The sequence below is a fragment of the Stegastes partitus genome, unplaced genomic scaffold (assembly GCF_000690725.1).
Source record: "Stegastes partitus isolate 25-593 unplaced genomic scaffold, Stegastes_partitus-1.0.2 Scaffold319, whole genome shotgun sequence".
Taxonomy (NCBI): Eukaryota; Metazoa; Chordata; class Actinopteri; family Pomacentridae; genus Stegastes; species Stegastes partitus.
In genome coordinates this window covers 295,000-305,363 of record NW_007578050.1, presented here as the reverse complement: position 1 = coordinate 305,363, position 10,364 = coordinate 295,000, and the positions used below count along the sequence as shown (strand labels likewise).

The window sequence follows — 10,364 nt, the reverse complement described above, 5'->3', positions numbered from 1 at the left end:
CTCTGATGACACCGGAAGATATAGTCTCCCCCGGGTCATCCAGGTGTCACAGGTGACATTGTTGGTATTCATACTCGAACTGCGCATGCGCGAAGGGGAATATTCAGTGCTTAAAGCACCGCCTCTGGCGGTCATTCGGGATTCATAGAACCGTAGTTACATTCGTAACTTTCGTTTTATGAAATTGCGCTGTCCCCTTTTAAATAAACTAATCTAGTCTAATTAACGAAGTGGGGGGAGAGTTAGCAACATTGGTGAAGAAGTTCAAACTTTTAAAAGCACAGGCCCAGTAATACAATATGAAATTTGGAAGGGATCGACCCCGGTTCAATTTCGGTTTTGTTAAATGTTTTTTGGTAATTATCAGTGTTTTGTAGTTCCACAAGAATGGTTGGATAATTGAGTCAATTTTTTTGAAGAACGATTTGGTTAAAAATACTGGAATGTTCGGAAATAAATAGAATATTTGTGGTAAGAAAATCATCTTTATGGCATTTATTCTCCCAAGTAATGATATTGGCAGTGTTTTCCAGAACTGGATTTTATTTTTAAGTTGATCCAGTACTGGTAAGAAGTTTGACTGTCTAAGAGAGGAGAATTGTTTTGTGACTACAATACCTAAATATGTAAATTTGTCAACAGATACTTTAAAGGGAAATCTACTTAGAGTTGTTTGAGAGATGGATTGGACTGGCATCATTACACTTTTAGCCCAATTTATACGATAACCTGAAAATTTCCCAAAAATCTCAATTTTTTCAAGAATGGCTAGAACTGAAAGATGTGGTTTGGTTACGTACAACAAAATATCATCTGTGTATAATGAAATCTTATTAGTTGTTGTTTTAGTCTGATAGCCATGTATCTTTTGGTCTAAACGGATACTTTGAGCAAGTGGTTCAATAGCAAGAGCGAAAATTAGTGCTGACAAAGGGCAGCCTTGGCGAGTTTCTCTGGACAGACTGAATGGAGTTGAAAGATTTTTAATTGGGTGTATTTATGCTTTAGGATTTGTATATAAAAGTCTAACCCAATTTATGAACTACTAAATTAAATCATTTTAATGCTTCGAACAAATATTCCCATTCGATGTGGTCAAATGCCTTTTCTGCATCGAGCATCAAAATGGCCAAGTCATTATGTGTTTTCTGGTCCATGTATTAAATTATTTAACAACCGACGTAGATTAAATGTTGAATTTCTTTTTGGTATGAAGCCAGTTTGATCGCAATGGATTAATGTATTCATTAGAGGATTTAACCTATTGGCAAGGATTTGTGCATAAATTTTATAATCTAGATTTAACAGAGAAATTGGGCGATACGAGCCTATATTCAATTTGTCTTTCCCTTTTTTGTGCAGAACTGTAATTGTTGCCTGAGTTAGTTAGGGTGCCATCCAGTTGGGCTTGTTTGTACAATCTATGGAGACACGGAGTCAGAATACAAGAATATCACAATTTTTTTTATAGAATTCAGTTGGTCGGCCATCAGGACCTGGTGCTTTCCCACTTTTAAGTGACGTAATCGCCTTTTTTTTATTTCTGAGTGGTGGATATCAGTATTTTGTCATTCTGAATCTGCAGAGGAAATTTTTGATAAGTTACATTTATCCAGAAATGTATTCATTTCATTGAAATCGATATTACATTTTGAAGTATACAAGTCTGAATAGAACCGCAAAAACCTTGTATTTATTTCTTTTGGTTTAATAAGTATGTTGCCCACATTGTCTCTAATCTTGTGAATAGCACGCTCTGCTTCTATTTTTCTTAGTTGATGAGCTAACAATTTTTGTGGTTTTTCTCCAAACTCAAAATATTTTTGTCTAGTAAATAGAAAAGTTGAAGTTATTTGTTTTGAAAGTAGTTCACTAAGTTGGTATTTTGAACTAGTTATTTTTCTATGTAGATCACGGGTAGGGTTTGATGCATTTTCTCTGTCTAATTGCTTTATCTGTTCTTCAAGTTTTTTGATTTGAGTTTTCTCTCTTTTGTTTTTGGTTCATTCATTTCATATGAGATTATACATCCTCTCAGATAGGCTTTAAAAGCCTCTCAAAGTGTGCACGAAGGGATATCTGGGGTATCATTTGTTTCGAAGTACAACTTTATTTGAGCCTCTATAAATTCACAAATCTCCTTTTCCGTTAATAGTTGAAGATTTAATCTCCAAGATCTGCTTGGGGGTCCATATCTTCCAAATGTAAACAAAAAGTTAGTGGGCTGTGATCTGAAATTGATATAGTATATTTTATACCTGTTGTAAGTGGGGCCAGTCAAGCATCAATGAGAAAGTAATCAATTCTACAATAGGAATTATAAACTGGTGGAAAAAAAGGAATAGTCCCTGTTAGATGGATTAGTAAAACGCCATATGTCGATTAAGTTCATATTTTTAATATATGTCTTCAGGAATATGCTCGCATTACTTTGGGGAATTTTACGAGTTGATGATCTATCAAGAAATGGGTCAAAAGGTGTATTGAAATCTCCACCAATAATTAACATTGTCTGTGATAAATTGGGGATTAAACTAAAAACTTTCTTTAAGAATGATGGACTATCCACATTAGGGGCATATAAATTGACAAGGGTTAATGATGTGCTGTATATCTCCCCAGAAACAATGACATAACAGCGTCTTTGTCAGCTATTGTGGAGTTGTGAATAAAAGGTACCCCTTTCCTCACTAAAATGGCTGTACCTCTTGCTTTTGCAGAGAAAGTCGAGTGAAATACATCCGTTACCCATTTTACTTTCAATCGATTATGAAATTTATTTTCAATTCAATTCAATTCAATTTTATTTGTATAGCGCATATTTACAACAACAGTCATCTCATAGCGCTTCACAAAGGCTGAGACAGAAACACCCAACAATCCAAAACATTTGGATTCCCTATAAGCTTCAGCAGTCCGCAAGCAGTCCGCAACAGTGGGAAGGAACCGAAAACCCCCACAGGGGAAAAGAAACCTCCGACAGAACCAGGCTCAGGGAGGGATGGCCATCTGCCTCGACCGGTTGGGTGAGAGTGGGATGAATTATATAATTTAGTTTACAGTTAAACAAGTTATTAGAATTTATTGTCCTTTTGTAACAGGAGGCATCATGGTGGGGGCAGCAGGATACAGAAGGTGAGGCCAGCAGCTGTGATTCAGGAGCTCCAGATCCAGAGACATCCACAGAGAGAGCAGGCGCTCTTTCTTAAATATGTCTCTTGTAGGAAGACAATATCTGAATGAAGTGATTGTAGTTAGTTCATAATGTTCCAGCTAGTAAACGTCAGTCCTTTAACATTTGATGTGTCTGTCATATCACAGAGAGATGAAAAGATGGTACACGGCTGAAATTAGCAATCAAATGTCTGTGTAATTAATCATAATAAATTATAGCAGTACAAACATGACTTCGCAAAAGTGAAAAAACAAACATGTTGAACAACAAGTGAAAGTAAGTGAAGACAAACTCTAAAAACCTCAGGCTAACCCTAATGTAGCCACAGGAAGGGAGTTAGTGGAAGGGAAAGGAGAAAACGAACAAAAAATAAAATAAAATAAATAAAATGAATTGGAAGGACAAAAAACAAAAACCTAAGTACGAAAAAGTAAATAAAATAAAAGGGGAAAAGGAATTTTACCTTCCTGTTTGTGTAACCTAGCATAGCCTACTGTTACTCTCTCTGGGGGTACTCCTAAAGCAATAAAGTCAAGGCCTATTTTCAAAATGGAGCTTAGAAAATATTATACAGCAATTGCATTCATGCAAGTGGAATAAGGGTTTGTACAAATGTCCCCAGGGCATTGTTTTGGTTACTGTCCTGTCAGAACCAAAGTTATAAATGTCACTTGGCTGCCTGATCATTTCATTACCCTGATGAACAACATGCAACATGAAGAACCACTTCTCTGTAGAGCAAGCTTTAGATATGGTCATGCAGCCTGGACCTTCCAGTGAGCTGCAGGATTCGTCATCTGAGACAGAAACGGCCTCAGAAGAGGAATCGGATGTGGAGTTTGCGGTCGAGTCCGATGGTCCTGCTTCCTCTTCTGATCCTTCCCCTGAGACTGAGAGGACACTGAGGATCGTGCTCCTCGTGCCTATAAGTGGGTTTCCAAAAATGGGCAAACCTGGTCTCAGACTAACAGCGAGACCGCCCACTTTGTACCTGATGCCCGAGGTTTGGTGCCAGGGCCCACACGTTATGCTACTTCACGTATTCACAATGTGGAATCCTCCTTTGACTTATTTTTGACGGCAGAAATGATTGACATTATTGTTAGTATCCATCCATCCATTATCTCTACACTTTAATCCTCACTAGGGTCGTGGGGGGCTGGAGTCTATCCCAGCTGACTCAGGGTGAAGGCAGGTTCACCTGGACAGGTAACCAGTCTATCACAGGGCTACACTTAGAGACAGACAACCAAGCACACTCACATTCACACCTACGGACAATTTACAATCACCAATTAACCTCACATGTTTTGTTGACTGTGGGAGGAAGCTGGAGAACCCGGAGAGAACCCACACTGCATGGGGAGAACATGGAGACTCCACGCAGGAAAATCCCGGGCGTCCTAACGGGACGCGAACCAGTGACCTTTTTGCTGCGAGGCAACGGTGCCACCAAGCCACCTTGCAGCATTATTGTTAGTATGACAAATCTAAATGGAAGGCGCTCAGTGGGTAACTGGAGTGATGTTGATATGACAGATGTGCGGGCCTACATCTGTCTCCTGATTTTGGCTGGGGTTTATAAGTCAAAGGGCGAATCTACTCTCTGGGATACTCATAATGGATGTGCCATCTTTCCAGCTACTATGAACGACATCCACAACTCTTTCAGTCTCTCACTTCAGAGAACTAGCACACACACACACACACACACCTACACACACACGCACACACACGCATGCACGCACACTCACACACACATGCTTGCACACATGCTCACATGCACGCGGACATACACACGCAGACACACACACACACAGAACATGCATACAGAACATGCATAGACTTACAATGGAAAAATTGTCCCATCTCATGGTAAACAGAAAAAAAATAATTTTTTAAAACTATTTTTCTCCAAAATGAAACCCTGAAATTAGAATTTGCATGATTATATTGTGTAATGACTGGGTGTTTAAAAATTGTGATTATAATGGGAGTCAATGGGACATTGAGGGTAGTACATTAAGAATCTGCCACTACAAAAAAAACAACAATGCATCAAAATCAATTCTATTACTAATTTTACACATATTTAGGCCTAATCTTTGAAAAAAAAAGTTTCAGCCCTCCAACATTTATGATTTGGAAAATAACTCATTTAATGTGTGTTTTTTTCATTAATGCTGTGACATCATGTAATCAAAATGGCATTCGAAGGGTTAAATAAATAAAAATAATTGAATGTTTGGTATTTTGGATTAGAGCAGAAGTTGATTGAAAACTTTGAGCAGAAAAAGTAGAAAAAAATATCATTCTGTTGTTTTTATAGCAGTTTTTGGGTGAGGACATGTTTGTCCTCTAATATCCTCAAAGGGTAGTAAATTAAAGCATCCCCTGAGGGTTAAAACAGCAGGGTTTATAACAGAAATAAACTCCTCACCAGTACTATTTACATTTTTGTCATTCACGCTGCATTCACTCTCAGCCATTCTTTACCCCTCTTCCTTGGCTTCACCAGACACGCCCAGGCACTGCCGGGGCAGCGGTGGCCTCGGCACCACTCCGTCGAGCCTGGCGGAGCCGGCTCAACCTGCTGTGGACAAGATTTCACTGTGTGTCCCTCCTCCCACAGCCAAAACATTTCATGCCAGCTGAGCTGGCAAAAACCACGTAGTCATAATGTACTCGAACACGGAAGCTGAGGCTGAGTTCCTCACTCCGGTTATTGAGTATCATAAAGACTTGTCTTCTATGAGACACCACGTGTTTCAACAGCGGAGACTTACATCCAGACAGAATCTCTTTGATGGGAGACACCACCTTCCCATATCTGGAAAGCTCCTTGGTCAGAAACTCATCTGACACAAAAGGACGGACATTGGACAGGACGACCTGGACAGCCAGCTGAGACAGAGACTGCACCAGGACGAACCTGTCCAACATGGTGATTCCTGTCTCTACAACGGAGTTGGCCTTCTCCACCTGGTCCAGGGAAGTCACCACAATGCTGTTCATCCTGGCTGCCGATTTCACGCTGCTGTGACCGCCCTTTTCCCCCACAGCTAGCCCGACCTGCAAAATATAAGTGGAAAGTCACATGACAGGTAGATCCAACTTAAGTGGAAATTCCTCAAGACAAGTCAAAATGAGGTTCAGTCATGTGTGTGGCGTCTGTGTGCCTGTATAACCTCCCAACAATGCCTGAGCATGCTCCTGATGAGGTAGCAGATGTTCTCCTGAGGGATGTCGTCCCAGACCTGGATTAAAGCATCAGTCAACTCCTGGACAGTCTGTGGTGCAACGTGGTGTTGGTGGATGGAATGAGACATGAAGTCCCAGTTGTGCTCAATTGGATTCAGGTCTGGGGAATGGGTAGGCCAGTCCATAGCATCAGTGCCTTCATCATGTAGGAACTGCTGACACACTTCAGCCACATGAGGCCTAGCATTGTTATGCATCAGAAGGAACCCAGGGCCCACTGCACCAGCATATGGTGTCACATGGGTCTGAGGATTTCATCCCAGTACCTAATGGCAGTCGAGGTACCTCTGGCAAGCCCATGGAGGGCTGTGTGGCCCTCCAAAGAAATGCCTCCCCACACTATGTTTTTTTCAATGAAACTGACCCTGTTTAAAATTGGTGGAGTGACCCATTAATTTCTGAAAGTGTATTTCAAACATACACTTCATATTTACGTCTTCTCCTTCCCCTTCCCTCTAGGTGTCCATTAACAGTCAAGGTAAGTAAACATAAATCATAAAAGGCTAAACAAACCTAAAATAAATAAATAAATAAATAAAGCTATTGCATCTTAATTTTATGGTAAAAATACATCTGTTTTTATTTCAGTGGAGTATGAGGAGGCACTGAAGGTAAGCTGATTTAAGGTTTTGTTGCTACTCACATTTATGCTCGTACGGCAAAAGTACTCCACAGCACACTATATTTCAGCTCACAATATGTGGCAATGCTAATGTGTCATAAAATGCCAATTTTGACACTTGATGAGAGGTGAAATAGTTTATCTGTTTATCAAACCAGACTTAGTAAGTGAGGAGCTGCTACCAAGGGTTTGGTTATTTTCAAATCAAATTTAGGATGTTTGTTAAGATTTCTTTGTGTAATCATACATAAAAAGAAAGACTTTAGATGTACAAAGGACAACACCAAAATATGTCATTTGGGGAGAGGAGGAGGGTAAGGGGGTGGATGGATTTTATATACATTTGCATGCCAGCAATTTCTGTCCCACATGCTGTGTCTCCTCCTAGATCTTCACAAGTCCATGTAGTCTTTAAGGGAGCATAATAGGATGTCTCATCCCTACAACTAGCTGATGAGTTCAGTTAAGACCCCAGACTCTATGTACACATTATATAGTAAACTTAGTGAGAATGAAGTCAAAAACATGTCAAAGTTGTTTCTTAAAAAGGCCCGTTTTCTTTTGTTTTAATGTCCTATTGTGGAAAATACAGCAATTATCCTCTCCAACAAAATGTTATCAATAGAAAAAAAAGAGGCTTTTTTAGACATTGACAACCTATTAACTTGTTTCCCAGAGTGCAGCCAGACAGGGGAACAGACTGCACATGAATGTGTATGAGATTCGAGGACAGTCAACAAGGGTCCCCACAACCAAGGCCAGCGGAACAGAACCCAAAAGGGGCTTCAGACCACCACAGCATTGCCCCACCCTGGCTCAGGTGGTCAGCCGCAAAGTTCAAGCTGTGGTGCCAGAACAGGCCATGGTAAGACACGCAGAACAGTGTTAATTTTGTCAACGAAAACTTAAACGAAAGCTTTTCGTTGACGACCCTTTTTTCTGTGGTTAATTTGTGATGAGAACATAAATTTAAGAAGTACCGACAACAAAAATGAAAACGAAATCTCTGTTCATTTTCAACTGACGAGTAAAAACGTGACAAAAATGATGATGCTGGCCTGCCGGACAATCTGGATTGCAGCCATGCTCTATGCTAGTGTTTCTCGAAGTGTGTGGCGACCCTCTGGATTCACATTTTAGCAGCGATCACAGTTTTTCTATAAACATGATTGCCAGTAGTGTGCACATTTAAAATACGCTCAGCTCGTAGAAAAGTCCGTTCAAAAAAAAACAAAAAAAAAACATTCTGCTAAAAACTCTGCTAATAGAAAACTTTTCAACTTGGGCAAATTTGTGTAGAATGCGCTTTCCACTGTTTTCTAACAAATGTTTGGTTGCTTACCAGTCAGAGGAGCTGCACTGCAGACGCCTGGTAGCATCTACTGTAGCAGCATGTGAGGCGTTTAGGGAACATCGGTAAAATGCACCATCTAGCCATGGGCATTTTCAGCAAAAACGACTGATATTAGAAGATGATTTGGTGACAAAATAAATATATTTTAAGGTTAAAACATTTTACAAATATCAAATCTTGTATCACTGAAGGACATTGCAACATAACTAAGTTATGCAAAAACAACTCTTCGTCATCATGCATGGTGCATTAATAGCTGTGGCAATGCTGAACCAAAACAAGGGAGTAGAGCGACCAAATCATTAGCTGGTGCGACCAACAAAGAAAGTTGGTAGCACCAGTGCTATAACTGGAAAAGTTAGTCTGGAGCCCTGTAACAGAATCGCCAAGTGCAAGAAGCCACATACAAAAGCTGAGGATCTCATACTCCCCACTGCTCTTGATATGGTGACTACCACTGCATAATTGAAGGCTATCCTCCCCTGCTACTTTTTCTTATCACTGAGCAAGTTGTTGCACTATTTGACTGCTCATGATATTTACTTTCAGTAAATTTAAACTGACTAATTTCATGACTATTTAAGGCGAGGGGGGGCCCCAAACTTTTTTACCTCCAAAGGGGGGCAAGACAGAAAAACCTGGCGAGAATCGTGTCATTCGCGTAAATAATTTGCTCAATTTGCGTCATTCGCGTCACGTTATTCATGCACCATGGGATGTTTACTCGCGTCTAATCGCGTCTTCACATTGACTTTAAATTGTTTGCGCAAGTGATTTTACTCGCGTCTGGTGTGAACACAGCATAAGATTACTTAAGGTAACTGGAGGAGCTTTTAGAATTAAAGCTCCATTCAAATCACACATATGAACAAAGTCATCTGTGTGGCACCTCTGGAAATTACACTGGCACTGATTTAGTGAGGATATGAAAATGTAGTTTTTACTGCATGGATATTCTCTTGTTGATTAGGTAATTATGAAGGAAGTAAAAGGGACCAAGGAAGAAGACAAGACTCCTCCAGCCTGGTTCACATCTTACATGGAAAAGGTAAGAAGAACTTGATGGCCTTTTTTTAAGACCTGGAATATGTAACATTGCTGCTTCATCAATCTGTTTAAGTGCTGGCGGTTCACATTTATGTTATTGTTCCTCATGGCTTCATTCAGACAGTCATGGAGAGAGTTTACGGTACATGTACGATATTTGTCATGTGCAAGATTGGACAGTATATCAAGTGACATAGTGCATGGTAATGCAATAATATACAAAAGAATACATTTAAATCTGCTGTGTAACAGATTGTTCAACTGAAGCTTAAAAATTGCGACGTTGTTTGTGACATCTTATCTACCTAAAATGAAGTGTCCAGTGTGCCTTGCTGTTACATTCTGACTGATCCTGTCTCAGGGATAATTTATAGTTATATCTAAATAATAAATGTAATGTTGTTGTTGGGTGCATAAATGCACGCAGACTCCTAAAATAGCTTAATGGCTATCAGATGTGTGGGCTTATCCTATTCTATAGAATGTGACAGCAAGCAGTTTTGTTTGTGTGTGAACTGTTTTTTGCAGATGTTTTTGGACCAATATTGGTGCTGAAATGTGGAAAATTTCTCATCCCAAATTGCTTCACACAAATCTAAGTGTGCTACTGTGCTGACAGTGATGCAGAAATGTTACTAGGTCAGACCTACGCAGTAAAATTGCTGTTGCAGCATTCATTGAAAAGTTACCAGGGTGCTCTTTGGACATTCAGAAGCTGTCAGATTCATGAAAAGGAGGGCATGTCAGAAATGCGCTTAAGACATGGAAGATCCTGTTCTCCCCTCCATCCCTCTAGTTTAAGGACCAGGTGGTTCGCGAAGCAGTGGAGAAGATCTGTCGGGAGTTCTCTGGGCAGTGCTGCATCCACAAGCCTTTGGGAGGAGGAGGAGGAGGTGGAGGAGGAG

The 10,364-nt window shown here is 40.1% G+C and overlaps 1 protein-coding gene across 1 annotated transcript in view; it reads left to right on the top strand.

Annotated features, from left to right (window-relative positions):
• The window catches only part of nbr1b (NBR1 autophagy cargo receptor b), a 160,325-nt gene that overhangs the window by 39,752 nt on the left and 110,209 nt on the right, over window positions 1–10,364 (top strand). Inside the window, exons 3-7 of the mRNA XM_008283553.1 lie at window positions 6,896–6,914; window positions 7,025–7,047; window positions 7,735–7,923; window positions 9,383–9,460; window positions 10,256–10,352. Of these exons, the coding sequence (XP_008281775.1) occupies window positions 6,896–6,914; window positions 7,025–7,047; window positions 7,735–7,923; window positions 9,383–9,460; window positions 10,256–10,352 (406 nt within the window). The remainder of the gene's footprint in view (window positions 1–6,895; window positions 6,915–7,024; window positions 7,048–7,734; window positions 7,924–9,382; window positions 9,461–10,255; window positions 10,353–10,364) is intronic.